General features: G+C 48.6%; 1 protein-coding gene across 1 annotated transcript in view; it reads right to left on the bottom strand.

Annotated features, from left to right (window-relative positions):
• Positions 1-21,999, bottom strand: part of LOC117882158 (cilia- and flagella-associated protein 57-like) — a 94,433-nt gene that overhangs the window by 45,960 nt on the left and 26,474 nt on the right. The window contains exons 6-7 of the mRNA XM_034780184.1: positions 12,182-12,334; positions 11,050-11,189 (exon numbers count right to left, since the gene is read on the bottom strand). Coding sequence (XP_034636075.1) covers positions 11,050-11,189; positions 12,182-12,334 — 293 coding nt within the window. The remainder of the gene's footprint in view (positions 1-11,049; positions 11,190-12,181; positions 12,335-21,999) is intronic.

Consider the following 21,999-nt stretch of genomic DNA (forward strand, 5'->3'; position numbering starts at 1 on the left):
AGAGGAAGTGCGGCTGAAGGGCTGGTTAATGAAGACATCCTCTTAGGGAGCCCTAAGGTAAGGGAGAAGCAGGAGAGCTGTGGGGAAGTGGCCCAGGGAAATGTAGCAACACTGGCAGTGAAAGGTTGGCTGCCAGCAGCTGTTACCATTAGGGTCCCTGGGCCGGAACCCGGAGTAGAGTGCGGGCCTGGGTTCCCCTCAACCCACCACTACAGGAACACCTCCTGGGAGGGGAAGTTAGGCCCTGTCAGGACAGGAGGCTAAACTGTTCTAAAACAAGCCCCTAGGGACAACAGAGACTGTGGGAGTTCTCTCACCAACCTCTTTGCTGGCTTATGATGAAAAGGGCTCAGTAGACTGTAACCCTGGCCCTAGAGAGAGAAGGGCTACATGGAGGGTCACAGTGAGCCACTGAGACTAGCATATACCACCTAGAAGCGCAGGACCCACGGGGGCAAGGTCAGAGCTCTGCCACAACACCTAATTGGACTTGAAATGAACAAGCATTCAAAGAAGAATCGTAGTTCTTCCCCACATACTGATTCCTTGTCTGGATCTTCTCCTTTCCCTATCATGCCCTTCTCCCCATTCCACTGGTTCCCAGTCCCCTCCCCAACTCCTCATCCAATCTCAGTTTCCTCCATCCAGTCTCTGTTTCCCCCACCCTCAAACTCCCTTTCTTCCATACTTAGTCTCTACCTCCCTGCTATCCTCCAGTCCCAGACTCCACTACCTAGGCTCCTTGTCATCATCTACTCCCATGACCTTTCCATGCAACTCTATAGGTCCGGCTCTTATCCCTTTGCATTTGAAGCTCACTGCCTTCTCTTCCACACTGCCTAGGTGTCAGCCGGGGTGTCACTGAGAGCACAGGAGAGACAAGCGCCCTGATCTCAGTTCCAGTGCCCAGCTTCACCATGCAGCAGCTGGAACATAAGAATGGCCGTACCGGGTCAGACCAAAGGTCCATCTAGCCCAGTATCCTGTCTACCGACAGTGGCCAATGCCAGGTGCCCCAGAGGGAGTGGACCAACAGGCAATGATCAAGTGATCTCTCTCCGGCCATCCATCTCCAACCTCTGACAAACAGAGGCTAGGGACACTATTCCTTACCCATCCTGGCTAATAGCCATTAATGGACTTAACCACCATGAATTTATCCAGTTCTCTTTTAAACGCTGTTATAGTCCTAGCCTTCACAACCTCCTCAGGTAAGGAGTTCCACAAGTTGACTGTGCACTGCGTGAAGAAGCTATGCGTGTGGAAGCTATGACAGGGAGTCTGGCTTCACCCCTGTAGCCCTGGGCTAAATGGAGTATGCACAGTTTCTCTGTGGGGATGGTGCATGTGTAGTCTGGACAGTGCTAGGAGCCGAGAGAGACTTGAGTATGCTCAATGAGGATGGAATCTTCAGAAATTTTATCTGTTAAGCTCTAGCAAGTCTTAACATCTACAAACTGTGATTTTTCAGGGGCTTAGAACTTGGCCAAATCTGGGCAAATTTCCACTGGGATGGCAAAAGGCACAGCCCTGACGCTGCCAAATTTCAAGGCCTTGTTCCAAGGCATGGGATTACTGGAGCTTTTCAAAGAAAAGGTTGCCAGAATATATTTAACATTGAAAAACAACATTTTATCTAGCCTTATTCTTGGAAACAACTGAACCATGTAGCTGAAATATTTTGAAAAATTTGTCTTTAAATGGACATGTAGCATAGAAAATTTCAGCTAGAGCAGTTACTTTGGGAAAGTTATAATTAACTGAAAACAGGGTCTTATAATGGGAAGTGTTGAGCTTTCTTGATAATAGGCATTGCCCATATCCCGCCTATAATACATTGTTTTCTCATAACCCTAGCCAATGAAGTATGCAACGCCATTTGGCAAATAAACTTATATTAGGATCATTTTTTGGAAATTATCATATAATTAGAGTCTGTATTAAAGCCCAAACACAAAGGGGTAGAGTTAAGGTTTCACAGCTTGCAAGGTCAGATCATTTAGTCTGACCTCCTGTATAACACAGGCCAGAAAACTTCCCCAAAATAATTCCTATGTATTTTAGAAAAATATCCAATCTTGATTTAAAAATTGGCAGGAATGGAGAATCCACCACAACCCTTGGTAAATTGTTCCAATGGTTAATCATTCTCATTGTTAAACATTTATGCCTTATTTTCAGTCTGAATTTGTCTAGCTTCAGCTTCCAGCCAGTGGATCATTTTATACACTTTTCTGCTAGATTGAAAAGCCCACTACTAAATATTTGTTCTCCATGTAACTACTTATAAACTGTTATCAAGTCACCCCTTAACCTTCTCTTTGTTAAGCTAACTAGATTGAGCTTCTTCAGTCTATCGTCATAAGGCAAGCTTTCTAATCCTTTAATCATTCTTGCGGCTCTTCTCTGAACCCTCTACAACCTTGAACATCCTTCTTGAATCGTGGGCAACAGCACTGGACACAGGATTCCAGCAGTAGTTGCACCAGTGCCAAAGACAGAGGTAAAATAACCTCTCTACTCTTACTCAAGATTCCTCTGTTTATGCATCCAAGGATCCCATTTGCTCTTTTGGCCACAGCCTCACACTGGGAGCTCATGTTCAGCTGATTATTCACCACGACTCCAAAATCTTTTTCAGAGTCACTACTTCCCAGGATAGCGCCCCCTTCCTGTAAGTATGGCCTATATTCTTTGTTCCTAGATGTATACATTTCTATGTAGCTGTAGTAAAATGCATATTGTTTGCTTGTGCCCAGCTTACCAAGTGGATTGTTATCTGAGTCAGTGACCTGTCCTCTTCATTATTTTTCACTCGCCCAATTTGTGTGTCATCTGCAAACTTTATCAGTTTTCTTCCAGGTCATTGCATGGATTACTTTAATTCTTGCATTTCCTAACATTTGAGTGCTTCATTTTGCAACCTCAATGTTCTTTTAATGTAGCTTTTTGTATGGAATTGGTATTTATTCCACAATGGCGGTGATAGCCATGTGATAAATTATATTTTAATTTTTGCTTTTGCGAACAGGGGCTGCTAACAGGGAGTTTCGCAAGGGAGCTCTCCAGGTGAAGGAGGAGCAAATACAGGACCCTTGGGGTAAGTGACTGTCTGTAGTGTGTGTTTGTTTGTGTTTGGGGGTTACTTGCTGTGTGCTGAGCTTGTGTTTGTCAGTCTGTTTGTTTGTTTGTTTGTTTGAAGGACCGTGTGCTGTGGCTGGCAGTTGGAAGCTGTGAGCTTCAAAGGAAGGTCTGAAGGCTAGAAGCCTCTGGTAATTGGCTGAGCCTTAATCAGTGGGCGGGGCATTCACCCAGGCCAGGGCTTTATAAAGCAGCGCACAAGCGACCAGGGGCTGCTAACAGGGAGTTTCGCAAGGGAGTTTGGAAGGGGAGCAGGAAGGGAGCGCGGGTCCCTTGCCGGTTCTATCTTATATCCTTTCTTCCCCTTAAAACCTATAGCCCAAACTACATTCAAAACTTCTTGCTTTAAACAACCCCTTCATTAACTAGGAGACAATGCAGGCAGAAGCCCACCTGCAGAGTGGGGGATATCCAGTTTATTGCACTGAGTGTAGCATGTATGATTACCTGCCTCACGGGCAGGTGGCGTATGTGTGCATTCGGTGCAAGGAGCTCCTGGCCCTCAGAGACCATGTACGGACTCTGGAGGCAAGGGTGGCGGAACTGGAGGAGCTAAGGGAGGCAGAGAGGTATGTTGATGAGGCTTTCTGGGACACTGTAGAATTGTCCCACCTCCGGTCAGACCGCCCCTGCGCTGTTGAGGAGGATGAAAGGCCCAGGGAAGCAAAGCAGTCAACGGCAGCAGAGGGAAACCTTCCCATAGTTGGGACCCTCCTTCCAGACGGTGCTGGGGTTGCCTCTCGCACTGAGGTTACCTCTCCAGGGGAGGGAACTCCAGTTGCTAGGAAAAGGCAAGTATTAGTATTGGGAGATTCGATCATTAGAAACGTAGATAGCTGGGTTTGTGATAACCGGGAGAACCATATGATGACTTGCCTGCCTGGTGCAAAGGTTGCGGATCTCTCGAGGCATCTAGACAGACTTATGTGTAGTGCTGGGGAGGAGCCGGTGGTCGTGGTACATGTAGGTACCAATGACATAGGGAAGGGTAAGAGAGATGTCCTGGAGGCCAAATTTAGACTGCTAGGGAAGAGACTGAAATCCAGGACCTCTATGGTGACATTCTCAGAAATGCTCCCAGTTCCACGCGCAGGGCCAGGTAGGCAGGCAGAGCTTCAGAGTCTCAATGCGTGGATGAGACGATGGTGTAGAGAGGAGGGGTTTACATTCATTAGGAACTGGGGAAACTTCTGGAATGGGGGGAGCCTATACAGGAAGGATGGGCTCCACCTAAACCAAAATGGAACCAGACTGCTGGCACTAAACATTAAAAAGGTTGTAGAGCAGTTTTTAAACTAGGAGATGGGGGAAAGCCGACTGCTGCAGAGGAGCATGTGGCTCGGACAGAGACTTCTCTTAGGGAAGAGTCTAACGATAGAGAATCTCCAGGTTATAGTCAGGAGCAGAGGATGGAAGATGATAAAGTAGGGGCTAGATCAGATGATAAACATTCACATAAAAAAGAATCTGATACATCAGAAAAGGGCAGACAAATAAACAGTGACAAGTTTTTAAAGTGCTTGTACACAAATGCTGGAAGTCTAAATAATAAGATGGGTGAACTAGAGTGCCTTGTGATAAAGGAGGATATTGATCTAATAGGCATCACAGAAACCTGGTGGACTGAGAGCAATCAATGAGATACAATCATTCCGGGGTACAAAATATATCGGAAGGACAGAACAGGTCGTGCGGGGGGTGGGAGGGGGAGTGGCACTATATGTGAAAAAAAATGTACAATCAAATGAAGTAAAAATCTTAAGCAAATCTGCATGTTCCATAGAATCTCTATGGATATAAATTTCATGCTCTAATAAGAATATAACATTAGGGATCTATTATCGATCACCTGACCAGGACGGTGATAGTGATGATGAAATGCTAAGGGAAATTAGACAGGCTATCAAAATTAAGAACTCAATAATAGTGGGGGATTTCAATTATCCCCATATTGACTGGGAACATTTCACTTCAGGACGAAATGCAGAGATAAAATTTCTCGATACTTTAAATGACTGCTTCATGGAGCAGCTGGTACGGGAACCCACAAGGGGAGAGGCAACTCTAGATTTAGTCCTGAGTGGAGCGCAGGAGCTGGTCCAAGAGGTAACTATAGCAGCACCGCTTGGAAATAGTGACCATAATACTATAGCATTCAACCACCCTGTGGTGGGAAGAACATCTCTGTGGCATTTAATTTCAAAAGGGGGAACTATGCAAAAATGAGGGGGTTAGTTAAACAGAAGTTAAAAGGTACAGTGACTAAAGTGAAATCCCTGCAAGCTGCATGGGCGCTTTTTAAAGACACCATAATAGAGGCCCAACTTCAATGTATACCCCAAATTAAGAAACACAGTAAAAGAACTAAAACAGAGCCACCGTGGCTTAACAACCATGTAAAAGAAGCAGTGAGAGATAAAAAGACTTCCTTTAAAAAGTGGAAGTCAAATCCTAGTGAGGCAAATAGAAAGGAGCATAAACGCTGCCAAATTAAGTGCAAGAATGTAATAAGAAAAGCCAAAGAGGAGTTTGAAGAACGGCTAGCCAAAAACTCCAAAGGTAATAACAAAATGTTTTTTAAGTACATCAGAAGCAGGAAGCCTGCTAAACAACCAGTGGAGCCCTTTGATGATCGAGATACAAAAGGAGCGCTTAAAGACGATAAAGTCATTGCGGAGAAACTAAATGGATTCTTTGCTTCAGTCTTCACGGCTGAGGATGTTCGGGAGATTCCCAAACCTGAGCTGGCTTTTGTAGGTGACAAATCTGAGGAACTGTCACGGATTGAAGTGTCACGAGAGGAGGTTTTGGAATTAATTGATAAACTTAACATTAACAAGTCACCGGGACCAGATGGCATTCACCCAAGAGTTCTGAAAGAACTCAAATGTGAAGTTGCGGAACTGTTAACTAAGGTTTGTAACCTGTCCTTTAAATCGGCTTCTGTACCCAATGACTGGAAGTTAGCTAATGTAACGCCAATATTTAAAAAGGGCTCTAGAGGTGATCCTGGCAATTACAGACCGGTAAGTCTAACGTCTGTACCGGGCAAATTAGTCGAAACAATAGTTAAGAATAAAATTGTCCGACTGTAGCGAGGCGGTGGGCTACCCCACAGCCCCGCTGAGGGCCGAACCTCCCCTACTACCAGCGTGGGCGGAGCCACCGGGTCCGGCGCCCGCCCCTCCGAGGTCACGGCCCCGACCCGGAAGTATAAAAGCCCGCCTGCAGAGCTCAGTGGAGCCCAGGCCGGTGGGGAGAGCAGACGTCCCTGGCCGAGCTCCCGCTTGGGAGACAGCTGCAGGCTGCGAGTGGCCTGCTGACTCACCGGGCCGGTCGAGCCTGCCCCGTGCCAGCTACCCCGAGGAGGACTGGCCAAGCCTGCCCTTTGCTACCTACACCGAGGAGCCCATGCTGGTGGAGAGCACCGACGACACTAAGACGGCCCAGGTACCGTGTGAGGGGGAGTGTGGAAGTAGCCCGGGGGCAGCCGACCCCAGTCTGGCTGCTGCACTGCCAGGGCTGATGTCAGTGTGTTGCGGCCAGGATCCCCACTGACAGCAGCGAGTTTCTGTCGCTGCTAGGGCCTCGGGCTGGGACGCAGTGGAGTGGGAGGGCCTGCGTCCCTCCTGCCACCCACTCTTTGGGTGGCAGACTCCCCCTGTTTCCCCTGGCCTAGAGAGGCTGGGTATTTGCTTGACTATTGGTTTGCTGCCCCGTCCTGACCTAGGGCCTGGGCTGCTACAAACCCCGACCCAGCCCCTACTTAAGGGCCTGGGCCTCTGCTTGACTATTGGTTTGCTGCCCCGCCCTGACCTAGGGCCTGGGTCGCTATAGACTAGGGTGACCAGATCACCCAGGTGAAATATCGGGATGCGCGGGGGGGGGGGGGGGGGGGGGGGGGGGGGGGGGGGGGGGGGGCGGGCGACAAAAAAACTGACCTGCCGGAACTCCACGCCCCACCCCACCACCAGCTTGCCTCCGCCTCGGAGACACTCTGCCGCAGCTTGGCCGCCGTGGGCCCGTGCCCGCCCGGCTTGCCCCCCCGAAACACAAACACACACACACACCCCTGCACAGACACCGGTCACCCCGCCCCACGCACACACACAAAGCCCTGCACAGCTCCACTAGTCACTAGACCAGCCCGTTTCTCAGCTAGCAGCTCTGGTGTCCCCAGACCAAAGCTCCCCAACCCCTATGCACCCCGTGAGGAAAGCCAGTCCTCCTTTCCGGCTCCCTGGGGCCACTGGACTGTCCGGGACTTGACCCCAAGCCAGAGTCGAGTCCAACACACCCAGCAAGCAGCGCCCCGGGCCAACTTGCAGCGGTGGCTGGTCCCGCAGAGCCGGAGGGCGGCGCAGCCCAGCGTGGAAGGTGTCTCGGGCTGGGCGGCCTGCGGGGGCAGGTTGGAGAAACCCCTTCCTGGGCTGGGGGCTGCTCCGGTTGCTGGCATGCAGGGCCAGGCTGGAAGGGGCCGGGCAGCGCTGGGCGCAGAGAGCGGCGCTACGACGCGGCATTTGCGGGCCTGGGCTGGGCTCGGCTGCCGGCAGAGGGACCCTGGGGCAGCTCGAGGGGCAGGCGAGGTCCCGGGAAGACGCGCGGCTGCGGAGGGGCTGAGCTCCTGCCTCGCCGCAGGAACCCCTGGCGTGGAGGCTGAAAACGCGTCTTGCTCGCCCCAGCCCAGGCCGGGCCCCTCCCGCCGCCGCTGCTCACTACCCAGCCCAGTGCGCCTCATCCCTGTGGCGGGACGGGCAGGGGACCGGCTCCCCCACCCGCTGAGGAAGAGGCTCTGCACGCCAGCGGCCAAGCTCCGGCTTCCGGTCCCTCCTCACTCACCCGCCCCACACGCTGAGCCAGCTGCGGCCAGGGTAGCAGACCGGGCTGGCTGCAGCGTGCCCAGAGAGTGCTTGGGGAAGAGGCGGGGTCAGGGCAGGGATTTGGGGAGGGATCCAATGGGGGAAGGACGGGGGGGGGGGGGGGGGGGGGGGCGCAAGCGCTGGAGCGGAGGGCAAAATTGTTTGTTTGTCCAGTGTCTCAGCCGAACATCAGTCGGGACGCAGGACAAACAAGCAAATATCGGGACAGTCCCGATAAAATCGGGACGTCTGGTCACCCTACTATAGACTTTGCCTCAGCCCTTGCTTAAGGGCCTGGGTTTCGGATCTCTGGACTCAGCCCCTGCTTATGGGCCTGAGCCCCTAACTGTGTGCCTGTTGCCCCGGACTACCGCTGGACCAGAGCAAGGCGGTGGGCTACCCCACAGCCCCGCTGAGGGCCGAACCTCGGCCCAAACCTGCTACACCGACACATAGAAAAGCAAACTGTTGAGCAATAGTCAACATGGTTTCTGTAAAGGGAAATAGTGTCTTACTAATCTATTAGAATTCTTTGAAGGGGTCAACAAACATGTGGACAAGGGGGATCCAGTGGACATAGTGTACTTAGATTTCCAGAAAGCCTTTGACAAGGTCCCTCACCAAAGGCTCTTATGTAAATTAAGCTGCCATGGGATAAAAGGGAAGGTCCTTTCATGGATTGAGAACTGGTTAAAAAACAGGGAACAAAGGGTAGGAATAAATGGTAAATTCTCAGAAGGGAGAGGGGTAACTAGTGGTGTTCCCCAAGGGTCAGTCCTCGGACCGATCCTATTCAACTTATTCATAAATGATCTGGAGAAAGGAGTAAACAGTGAGGTGGCAAAGTTTGCAGATGATACTAAACTGCTAAAGATAGTTAAGTCCAAAGCAGACTGTGAAGAACTTCAAAAAGATCTCACAAAACTAAGTGATTGGGCAACAAAATGGCAAATGAAATTTAATGTGGATAAATGTAAAGTAATGCACATTGGAAAAAATAACCCCAACTATACATACAATATGATGGTGGCTAATTTAGCTACAACAAGTCAGGAAAAAGATCTTGGCGTCATCGTGGATAGTTCTCTGAAAATGTCCACGCAGTGTGCAGAGGCAGTCAAAAAAGCAAACAGGATGTTTGGAATCATTAAAAAGGGGATAGAGAATAAGACTGAGAATATGTTATTGCCCTTATATAAATCCATGGTACGCCCTCATCTCGAATACTGTGTACAGATGTGGTCTCCTCATCTCAAAAAAGATAGACTGGCATTAGAAAAGGTTCAGAGAAGGGCAACTAAAATGATTAAGGGTTTGGAACGGGTCCCACATGAGGAGAGATTAAAGAGGCTAGGACTCTTCAGCTTGGAAAAGAGGAGACTAAGGGGGGATATGATAGAGGTATATAAAATCATGAGTGATGTGGAGAAAGTGGATAAGGAAAAGTTATTTACTTATTCCCATAATACAAGAACTAGGGGTCATCAAATGAAATTAATAGGCAGCAGGTTTAAAACAAACAAAAGGAAGTTCTTCACGCAGCGCACAGTCAACTTGTGGAACTCCTTACCTGAGAAGGTTGTGAAGGCTAGGACTATAACAGCGTTTAAAAGAGAACTGGATAAATTCATGGTGGTTAAGTCCATTAATGGCTATTAGCCAGGATGGGTAAGGAATGGTGTCCCTAGCCTCTGTCTGTCAGAGGATGGAGATGGATGGCAGGAGAGCGATCACTTGATCATTGCCTGTTAGGTTCACTCCCTCTGGGGCACCTGGCATTGGCCACTGTCGGTAGACAGGATACTGGGCTAGATGGACCTTTGGTCTGACCCGGTACGGCCTTTCTTATATTCTTATGTTCTTATGTTATATTACCATGCATCTTTGGCTACCTCTCTTGCACTCTGCCCACTAATCCATTTCCAACAGCACTATTTCAAATATTTCAGTTCTGTAGGCAGACTCAAACAGATGCCATTTTTAAAAAAAGACTGTCATAAAAGCATCTCCTTTCTTTCTGCCACCCAACCCCTCTTCCACACTGAGGAATTTCCCCAGCAGTAGCTCAGAGTCAGAACTTTAGGTGGGGCATTTGCCTTCACATTGAAAATACCCCTCAGGGCTGCCAGGCTGTTCAGAAAAGTCCTGGTACTAGAATGGGCACTATATCATTTGGGGCACAAAAGCAACTCCAGGAATGGACTCTTCTCTATACAGAAGAGCTAGTTTGTTAATTTAAACAGCTGTGGGTGAAACACATAACTGGAATGACAGTAAAGTTATTTTCTCATCTTCTGAATGGAGCAGTGCCCAAGGCACCCCAATGGTAGAATCTTGACTGAATTTCCCCTAAAATTACACTGATCTGAGGATTGCAGTCTTGTTGTAAGTAAGTATAAAGAAGTGTTGGTCTAATCAAAGGTATTACCTCACCCACCTTGCCTCACTGATCTCAGGTATAGTAAGAGCAATATTAAAATCCTGGCCCAGTGACAGATTTCAAGTCTTATATCTTGCAAGCCATCAGACTATAAATGGTTGCAATATCTCACTGGAGAGCTGGAAATCCCCGTTTCCGCAGCGTAAAGCATTTATTCCTAGCAGATTTGTTATACAGAATTATTTTTGATCATTTTAAAATGTTCTGAAATGTATTAGTTATTTTTCTCTCCCTTTGAGGCCTGAAGAGTTAGACAGACTCATGATGCTAACATACAGTAGCTTTTTGTGAGATGTACAAAAAACAGTAATTTTTTAAAAAACAAAAAAAGCTCTCTGAGCATTTCTAATATAATTTTGGGGAAATTTGTGGCATATGCAATACATGATGGCACGGTATGGTATCAAGGTCTCAGTGATGATTGGTACTTGTTTTGAATGTATTGCAAATCTATGCTGATCCCAAAATACTGCCAGTAAGGCCACTCTTATCCCACACCATACAGTGACACCACCAAAAACAGACATGCACATGCTAAGACATCTGTAGTTGTCCATTACAGGATACTTGCAAAGACAGAAAGCAGTAAAAACAAAGATGGTTCTTTACTTGGTTTCATAGTTCCAGATGCGTACAGATCTGTCCAGGGAACAGGTAGCAACGAGGGGTTTACGGATACAGATGTCCAGTCCAGTGATGGCAGCAGAATGTAATGGGAAATTCAGATACTCAAAGTGAGCTGGTTCCCCCTAGAGAAGTGTCACAAATAATTAAACACTCAGAAAAAAATCATATTGGCTTAGACTGATCAAGAGACAGTAACCAAAGGACAATGATAAACCTCAATGCATGGAATTGGGGAGAGGTATCTTGTGTGGTACTAGACTAAAAATGCACCAGAAATTTAAAATAGGGAATAATGGTGTTAGGTACAGTCCTATTTGGCATCTTTACTACTGATATGGAAGAGTGATGGGATTCAGACACAGTACGATATTGTGAAGATTTGTGCACATCAGCAAGAACAGAAAAATAATGCACAAGGGCCTAAAGAGACATGAGCAATAACAAAAATGAGAACTGACCTGGAAGATGGCAGTTAATACATATAAGGAAAAATAATCTGAAAAGCAGATACTGAATGGGAAGTAGGAACCTGGGAAGCAAATTAGATAGGAGTTTGCAGTGTGATATAGCTGGGGACGGGAGGTGAGGAGAGAAGAAGTCAGTGAGGTTTTGGGCTGCATACACAACAGCATGCCATCATGGAACAGTCCCTGTCTGTACAGATGCTCTAGTATGACTCACCTGGAATAAGTATTTAATTCCATCTAGGCATTTATACAAGACAATGAGAGTTCTGTCCTTAATTAGCTTGTAAAAGTTCTTTAGTGCAGGAACTAGCTTCAACTGCATATTTGTGCCCAACACAATGGGATTCTGATTTTGACTAGGACTTCTATGTGCTACCATAATATGAATACTCTACTTCCAAATATAATAATAAGAAGACAGATTCTCAGCTTTAAGATTGTATTAAAGATTTTTGCATATTAAATTTATTAAACATATACACAGAGCACTTCTCTGCACTACAAGAATGGGATGGGATGGGTTCAGCATCTCACAGGTGGATTTTACAAAAACCTTCCACAGAAAGTGACACTGGAAACCAAGTGCCTTGCTTATATATTGCTTACTGAGTGTTGTGCTTAAGGAACGGTGATCAAATTGAACTTACCTTAATTATCTCAGTTGAGGACATGGTAAAGATGTAGAGCTGATTTTTACTTGTGCTAATGAGTAGCGTTTCCTCTGAGGGGCTAAAACACATGCACATAACATCCTGCTTGTCTGACTGATTTGGGTCACTGCTGCGCTGGTCCTGGGGAATCTACACAGCAAACCAGTCCCATTAGACTATTTCAAATCTCAGTACTCCACATAGCACCCACACTTGCAATGTAATTCTGCTTTGGTAGGGATATGCTTAGAAATCAATTGACTCTAAAGAAGTAGGTGCCTTACCTACACAAAGACAGCAATGCAGACAAGGTGACCCAGGTGGAATTTTCCATCTTTAATGGCTATAATTTAGGAACACATTTTCAACATTTGTCTTAATATATGTATCACATATAAAAAATGGCAACAAAAGAACACTAAGCAAAGTCAAGCACTCAAGTTAGGAAATGGCAGAATTACGGTTGTCCATGAAAGAACGGTTCCTTACCTTACAGTACTTGTGCTTCTTTGAGATGCATTTTCCACAGGGACTCCAGTCCTAGTGATCATGTGTCCCATGTGCATAGATCCTTTTGGCCAACAGTGACCATTGGGGCTGCACCTCTGCCCTAGTTCTCCTAGTGCTCCCCTACCCAAGGGTATAAAGAGCAGAGTGGGCACAACCACCTCCTTCACCACTACAGAATACAAGAAGGGTAGGACTCTGTAGTAGGGAGAAAGGCAGGTCATGGAATCCATGCGGACAATATATCTCAAAGAATCACAGTTACTGTAAGGTAAGTAACCATTTCTTCTTCGAATGATTGTCCACATGGATTCCACTCTTGGTGACGTACAAGCAGTCATCAGTTTGCTTGAAGGTGGTGTGATGCTAGCAGGCCAGGTGCCAGCTCTTGCCAAGACTGCAGGCATTAGCTAAGAAAAAACAGTTACTCATCTTCTTGTAACTGTTGTTCTTCGAGATGTGTTGTTCATGTCAATTCCAAACAGGTGTGTGTGCGCATGCACGGCAGCCGGAAGATTTTTCCCCTAGCAATATCCATCGATCCCCCTGGAGTGGCGCCATCATGGCGCTCAATATAGGGCCCTACTGACCCGTCACCCCCTTAGTTCCTTCTTGCTGGCTACCCCAATAGAGGAGTAGGTGGGTGGATATTGGAATGGACATGAACAACACATCTCAAAGAGCAGTTACGAGATGGTGAGTAACCATTTTTTCTCATTCGAGTGTTTGTTCATCTCAATTCCAGTCAGGTGACTCCCAAGCCTAAGTTCAGGAGGCGGGGTCAGAACTCTGAGTACGGTTATCCAGCCAGTTATGCATCCACCTTATAGTAGCCCCATCTAAGTTGTATTTGCCTAGTTTATTGATAAGAATATCATGCAAGACCGTATCAAATGCCTTACTAAAGTCTAGGTATACCATATCCACTGCTTCTCCCTTATCCACAAGACTCATTATCCTATCAAAGAAAGCTATCAGATTGGTTTGACATGATTTGTTCTTTACAAATCCATGCTGGCTATTCCCTATCACCTTACCACCTTCCAAGTGTCATATCCATAAACTCAAGGTTGATATGTGCGGAGAACATTTCTTTCTACAGAAAGAATGGACACAGGCATAATAGACTCCTTTCATTCCTTTGGTCTGTTTGCAGCTTTACATAAAGACACCAATTACGGCTCCCTACCTGGCTTTTTGCTGACCGAGCTTATCTTAGCAAAAAGCAAAGTTGTCTTTTGTTTGCACTGCTTTTCTTACCTAATATTGTTCACTGTTTACTAGGCCTCTGGCCTCTTGACCAAACTCTGGACTTTGGGCCTGTAAAAAGAGCTGACATAATCTATATCAGGTTGTTACATAAACAGCACATGGATTTTGGCCCTTCAAAGAAGAACAGGTACAGGAGGAAAGGTGGAGAAGTTGCATTGTATGTAAGAGAGTGGTATGATTGCTCAGAGTTCCAGTATGAAACTGGAGAACAGCCTGTTGAGAGTCTTTGGCCTAAGTTTAGCGGTGAGAGCAACGAGGGTGATGTCGTGGTGGGCGTGTACTATAGACCACTGGAAGGTTGAGGTAGACAACGCTTTCTTCGGACAACTAACTGAAGTTTCCAGATCACAGGCCCTGGTTCTAATGGAGGACTTCAATCACCCTGACATCTGCTGGGAGAGCAATACAGCAATGCACAGACAATCCATTAAGTTTTTGGAGAGTGTTGGGGACAACTTCCTGGTACAAGTGCTGGAGGAACCAACTAGGGGCCGTGCTCATCTTGACCTGCTGCTTACAGAGAAGAACTGATAGGGAAAGTAGAAGTGGGTGACCATGAGATGATTGAGTTCAGGATCCTGACAAAAGGAGAGTAGCAAAATATGGACCCTGGACTTCAGAAAAGCAGACTTAGACTTCCTTAGGGAAGTGATGGGCAGGATCCCCTGGGAGGCTAATATGAGGGGGAAAGTAATCCAGGAGAGCTGGCTGTATTTTAAAGAAGCCTTATTGAGGGTGCAGGAACAAACCATCCCAATCTGCAGAAAGAATAGGAAATATGGCAGGCGACCAGCTTGCCTTAACAGTGAAATCTTTGGTGAGCTTAAACTCAAAAAGGAAGCTTACAAGAAGTGGAAATTTGGACAGATGACTAGGGAGGAGTATAAAAATATTGCTAGAGCATGCAGGGGTGTAATCAGGAAGGCCAACGTACAATTGGAATTGCAGCTAGCAAGGGATGTGAATGGTAACAAGAAGGGTTTCTACAGGTATGTTAGCAATAAGAAAGTGGTCAGAGAAAGTGTGGGATCCTTACTGAATGGGGGAGGCAACCTAGTGCCAGATGATGTGGAAAAAGCTGAAGTACTCAATGCTTTTTTTATATCCGTCTTCACAGATAAGGTCAGCTCCCAGACTGCTGCACCATGCAACACAGTATGGGGAGGAGGTGAGCAGCCCTCGGTGGTGAAAGAATAGGTTAAGGATTATTTTAGAAAAGCTGGACATGCACAAGTCCATGGGTCCAGATCTAATGCATCCAAGGGTGCTGAGGGAGTTGGCTGATGTGACTGAAGAGCCATTGGCTATTAGCTTTGAAAATTCGTGGCCATCGGGGGCCCGGATGATTGGAAAAAGGCAAATATAGTGCCCATATTTTAAAAAAGGAAGAAAGAGAACCCGGGAAACTACAGCCTCACTTCAGTCCCCGGCAAAATCATGCAGCAGGTCCTCAAGGAACCCTAACCCTAAAGCACTTTGAGGAGAGGAAGGTGATCAGGAACAATCAACATGGATTCACCAAGGGCAAGTCATGCCTGACCAATCTGATTGCCTTCTATGAAGAGATAACTGGCTCTGTGGATATGGGGAAAGCGGTGGATGGGATATATCTTGACTTTAGCAAAGCTTTTGACACAGTCTCCCACAGTATTCTTGCCAGCGCGTTAAAAAAGTATGGATTGGATGAATGGACTATAAGGTGGATAGAAAGCTGGCTAGATTGTCAGGCTCAACGGGTAGTGATCAACGGCTCAATGTCTAGTTGGCAGCCGATATCAGCCAGAGTGCCCCAGGGGTCGGTGCTGGGGCCAGTTTTGTTCAACATCTTTATTAATGATCTGGATGATGGGATGGATTGCACCCTCAGCAAATTCGCAGATGACACTAAGATGGGGGGAGAGATAGATATGCTGGAGGGTAGGGATAGGGTCCATAGTGACCTAGACAAATTGGAGGATTGGGCCAAAAGAAATCTGATGAGGTTCAACAAGGACAAGTGAAGAGTCCTGCACTCAGGAAGGAAAAATCCCATGGACTGACTGGCTAAACAGCAGTTCTGCAAAGAAGGACCTGGGGATTACAGTGGACGAGAAGCTTGTTATGAGTCAACAGTGTGCCTTTGTTGCAAAGAAGGCCAATGGCATATTGGGCTGTATGAGTAGAAGCATTGCCAGCAGATCAAGGGAAGTGAATATTCCCCTCTATTCAGCACTGGTGAGGCCACATCTGGAGTATTGTGTCCAGTTTTGGTCCCCCCACTACAGAAAGGATGTGGACAAATTGGAGAAAGTCCAGCAGAGGGCAACAAAAATGATTAAGGGGCTGGGGCACATGACTTACGAGGAGAGATTGAGGGAATTGGGGTTATTTAGTCTGCAGAAGAGAAGAGTGAGCGGGGATTTGATAGCAGCCTTCAACTACCTAAAGGGGGGTTCCAAAGAGGATGGAGCTAAGCTGTTCTCATTGGTGGCAGATGACAGAACAAGAAGCAATGATCTCAAGTTGCAGTGGGGGTGGTCTAGGTTGGATATTAGGAAACACTATTTCACTAGGAGGGTGGTGAAGCACTGGAATGGGTTCCCTAGGAAAGTGGTGGAATCTCCATCCATAGGGGTTTTTAAGGCCTGGCTTGACAAAGTCCTGGCTGGGTTGATTTAGTTGGTGCTGGTCCTGCTTTGAGCAGGGGATTGGACAAGATGACCTCCTGAGGTCTCTTCCAACCCTAATATTCTATGATTCTAAGGTAGTCCAGTATGAGTGGTATAGAGGTGAGCGTCAGGGACGAATGATGCTGCACCGACCAGATTGAGAATCTCTTCCACTTGGCAAGGTAGATAGTCCTTGTGGAGGGTTTCCTACTGCCAAGGGGAACTTGTCTAACCGGGTCTGAGCAGGAAAGCTCCATGGGGTTCAGCCATGGAGCTTTCATGCCGTGAGGTGCAATTACTTGAGATTTGGGTGCTGGAGACGGCCGTGATCCTGAGTTATTAAATCTGGGAGGAGTGGCAAGGTGACTGGGGCTTCCACGGACATTTCCAGGAGAGATGTGTATCTGTGTTGGTGGGGCCAGGCTGGAGCTATCAATATCACTAAAGCCTCTTCCCTCTGTATCTTAAGGAGCACTTTGTGAACGAGAGGGATGGGCGGGAACCCGTAGAAAAGATGGAAGGAGGAACACATCTGTGATGGAGCCTGGGCTATCATTCAGGAAGGAGCAAAACTGCTGGCACTTCCTGTTGCATCGTATGGCTAACAGGTCCATCTGGGGAAAGCCCCACTGTTAGAAGATGGAGTTTGCAAGGTCCGGGCATAGGGACCACTCGTGGCCATGAAAAGACCTGCTGAGACGGTCCGCCAACTCGTTCTGTACTCCTGGGAGGTACGATGCTTGCAGGTGTATCAAATGAACTACACAAAAGGCCCACGGCATGAGGGCTTCCTGGCACAGGGGAGAAAGGCGTGCACCCCATTTTGTTGGTATAGAACAGGGGTAGGCAACCTATGGCACGTGTGCCGAAGGCGGCACATGAGCTGATTTTCAGTGGCACCCACACTGCCCGGGTCCTGGCCACCGGTCCGGGGGGCTCTGCATTTTAATTTAATTTTAAATGAAGCTTCTTAAACATTTTAAAAACCTTATTTACTTTACATACAAAATAGTTTAGTTATATATTATAGACTTATAGAAAGAGACCTTCTAAAAACATTAAAAATGTATTACTGGCACCAAAACCTTAAATTAGAGTGAATAAATGAAGACTCGTCACACCACTTCTGAAAGGTTGCCGACCGCAGTATAGAACATCGCTGTGGTGTTGTCTGTCATAACTGATACACATTTCACTGTCAAGTGGGCTCAGAAAGTCTGACATGCCAGGCGCACCACTCTCAGCTCTCTGACATTGATATGAAGAGTGAGTTCTGCCTGAGACCAGAGACCTTGTGTCCTGAGGTCTCCCAGATGTGCTCCCCAGCCCAAGGCTGACGCGTCCGTCACTAACGAGAGGGATGGCTGAGGACTGGTGAAGGGGACCCCTGACCACACTACCTGCGGGTCGAGCCACTATTGGAGGGAGTCGAGGACTGGGCGAGGCAGAGTCACAATCCTGTCCAAACTGTCCTGAGCTGGCCAATACACAGAGGCTAGCCACGATTGGAGAGGACGGAGTCTGAGCCTGGCATGTTGCACCACACAGGTACAAGAAGGCATGTGTCCTAGAAGTTTCAGGCAATTCCTTGCTGTGGTGGTGGGAAACTGCCTGAAATTTCGAATGATGTTGCCCAGGATCCGAAACCTTGCTTCTGGGAAGTATGCCCCGGCGTGTGTCAAGTCCAGCACCGCCCCTATGAACTCTATCTGCTGAACAGGGGACAGAGTTGATTTCCCCATGTTCAGGATAAGGCCCAGTTCGTCGAACGTTGTTCTTATGAAGTTGACTTGTGCCTCCACTTGAGCCCTGGAGCGGCCCTTAATTAGCCAGTCGTCGAGTTATGGGAACACCTGTACCTGGCGCCTGTGTAGGAATGCGGCCATAACTGCCATGTTCTTGGTAAACACACGAGGCACCACTGACAGGCCAAACAGGAGGACTGTGAACTGGTAGTGTTCGTGGCTCACCACAAGCCTGAGGTACTTTCTGTGGCATGGTGTAATTGCTATACAAAAGTACGTGTCCTTCAAGTCGAGGGCAGAATACCTGTCCCCTGGATCCAAGGAAGGGATGATGGAGGCCAAAGAGACCATGCGGAACTTCCGTTTTTTTCATGAACTTGTGGCGCTCTCGCAGGTCCAGGATGGGCCTGAGCCCGCCTCTGGCTTTCGATATTAGGAAATACTGGGAATAGAGCCCTTGCCCTTCAGCTCCTGAGGAACCTCTTCCACAGCCCACAGCTAGAGGAATGAATGCACCTCCTGTATGAGGAGTCGCTTGTGAGAAGGGTCCCTGAAGAGGGATGGGGAAGGGGGTGGAAGGGCAGGAGGCCCGAGAATTGGAGGGAGTATGCCCTCTCTACTGTGTGGAGCACCCAGTGGTCCGAAGTGATACGGGCCCACAGAGTAGAAATGGGATAGTCAGGACGAGAAGGTAAGGCAGGTTGGATCCAGTGCAAGTGCTGGTGCGCCGTCCTCATTCGCACCTTCAAAAGGCCTGCTTCTGGCCAGATGAAGATTGGGACGGGCCAGAGCCCTGGCCTAAGGACAGGCGCAGCTTCTTCCTAGCGCTCCTGTTTCTCCTCTGTGAGCCATCCTGCCAGTTCTGCGGTTGGTAGAACCGCAAAGGAGGTTGCAGCCTAAAAAGCCTACGCTGCATGGCAGGAGTGTGGAGGTCCAGTGATTTGAGGGTGGCTCTTGAGTCTTTTAGGCTATGCAGCCTCTTATCCATCTTTTCGGAAAATAGAGTCACACCCTCAAAAGGGTGATCCTGAATGGTCTGCTGGACCTCAGATGGCAGAACTGATATCTGGAGCCAGGAGTCCCTTCTCATGGCAATTCCAGTAGACATCACCCGAGTGGGCACATCAGCCCTGTCCAGAGCGGCCTGCAGCAAAGCTTGGGAAATGAGCTTGCCCTCCTCCACCAGGTCCGAGAATTTAGCACGGGAGTCCTGCGGCACCAGCTCTGCAAACTTCACCATTGCCCCACATGTATTGTAGCAGTACCTGCTGACAATGGCCTGCTGGTTAGAAATGTGGAGCTGCAAGCCACCAGTGGAGTAGACCTTTCTCCCGAAAAGGTTGAGTTGTTTCGCCTCCCAATTCTTTGGGGAGGGGCCTTGGTAGTCTTGGCACTCACGTTGGTTAGCAGTGTCCACAACCAACGAATCTGGTGGAGGATGGGTATACAAGTGCTCGTAGCTCCTGGATGGCACAAAATAGTGTCTTTCATTGTGCTTAGATGTAGGGGACAACGAAGCCGGAGTCTGCCACAAGGTTTCTGTGGTGTCGGCAATGGTCTTAATCAGGGGTAGGGCAATACATGCTGGTCCGGAGGTGGCGAGGATATCCACCATTGGATCTGCATCCTCCACTACCTCCTCCACCTGAATGCCCAGGCCGGGGCAACCCTCCTCAGCAATTGCTGTAGGACCCTGTTGCCCTCTGGGGCCAGGGCTACCGAAGTGCCCACCAGCGCTTCACCTGGAGAAGAGGAGGTCCCCACAAGGAGTGGCTGCTGTCTTCCCTCTGCGCCCAAGGGGTCCTGCGATACTTGGGGATCCTGGACTGGAGCCAACGCAAATGGTGCCGTGGCCCTTGATGCCGGAGCTGTATATGTCAGTGCCGAGGCTGCTAATGCCGAAGTTGTCAAAGCCGGAACTGATGGTGTTGGGGCTGTTGGTGCTGAGGATGTCTGCGCTGATACCACTGGGGCTTGCGTAGATGACGCTGGTGCCACAGGGGTTGGGATGGTAGTGTCAGGGAGTGATGGAGCTACCCCCGATCCTACCAATGCCGATGGTGCCGGAGGTGGTACGAAAGTGGCCAAGGCCACCGCTGCCACCCTGGAATGCGATCCTTGGCTCTGCACTCAGCCTTGGTGAAAGGCCCAGGGAGTTCAAAAGGGCCACTGTGCTGGGGGCTGCCACTGCACTGTCCGTGGTACCGGGTAAGAGTGCTGGTCTCGTGACGACTTGACCATCTATTTCTGCTCCTACGAGATCAATAGGAGTCCGACTCCAACTCCAAGGTCTCTGAAAAGGAGGACCACGGAGGAGTGGTTCTCCGAGGTCCCGAGGGTCCGCACCGAGGGCTTGGGGACCTATGAGGCTGCTGACCCTGTTCTGGCACCAGGGAGTGCTGCACTGGGAATGGAGACCGCCGGGACATCATTGTGGCCTTTCCCCTTGACAGTGCCGGAGGAGTGACCGGTGCCAACGACCTATCCTGTCTAGGTGGGGAGAACGGTGCCCGTGAGCTGGAGCAGTTCCCTGGCTGCCTCAAATACCTCCAGGGTTGACAGGAGGTGTAGTTGTTGGCTCAGCCCCGGCAAGCGAGAAGGGTCCGGACTCGACCGCCCTTCCACATGGGCAGGAGTCGACACGAACGTCTCTGGCAGTGGGGCTGTAGTGTGGCCCGACTTGGGTCTCACAATGGCTGGTTCCTTTGGTCTAGCCGGGAGGGGGAGGGAAATGACCCCTCTCCAGCCTCCTATTATTCTGCGGCACCGGCGATTGAGACTGGTGCCTGTCTGTGGCCTGTGAGCCTTGAGTGAAGCCATGATGGTGCTGAGAGTACTTGTCCTTACTCGGCACCGATCCCCGTGCCAATGGTGCCGGGGTACTGCATACCGAGGAGATGGTACTCGGTGCCAGGTCTGCCGACCCGGGGTCAGACTGGGGCTGGAATGCTGCTTCCATTAGTAGGACCTTCAGGCACTGATCTCTATCTTTCAGTGTCCTGGGGCAAAACCCCCTGCAGATCCTACAGCGATCCTTTTGATGTCTCTCCCACAAACACTTCAGACACAAAGTGTGAGGATTGCTTCTGGGCATATACTTGCCGCTGACCTCACAGGCTTAGAAGCCAGGAGAATGCGGCATGCCCTAGCACCAGGATAGCACTGGAGGGGAAACTCCTCCAAAGGAAACTTAAGAACTAAATAAAATACCTACTAACTACTTAACACTAACTACAAAACTAATGAAGAACTATATACAGACTGCCAAATCCGCTTGTCATGACAAGAGCAAGGGGAAGTTCCAGCTAACCGTCACTGGTGGTAAGAAGGAACTGAGGGGTTGGCAGATCGGTAGGGCCCTATATTGAGCGCCATGATTGTGCCACTCCAGGGGGCACCTGGACTGATCTGACGGATACTGCTAGGGGAAAAATCTTCTGGCTGCCATGCGCGTGCGCACACCTGATTGGAACTGACATGAACAAGCATTCGAAGAAGAACTGACAGACTCATAGTTGGAAACCAGATCAGTTCACCTGTATGTTAGTTTTGCTCAAAATAGGTATTAGTCTTGTAAGAATGTATTTAGTGTTTAGAATGTACAAAAGGCTTGTAAGTTGCTGCATGCATTAATCTCATTTGT

Source organism: Trachemys scripta, chromosome 8 (assembly GCF_013100865.1).
Source record: "Trachemys scripta elegans isolate TJP31775 chromosome 8, CAS_Tse_1.0, whole genome shotgun sequence".
Taxonomy (NCBI): Eukaryota; Metazoa; Chordata; order Testudines; family Emydidae; genus Trachemys; species Trachemys scripta.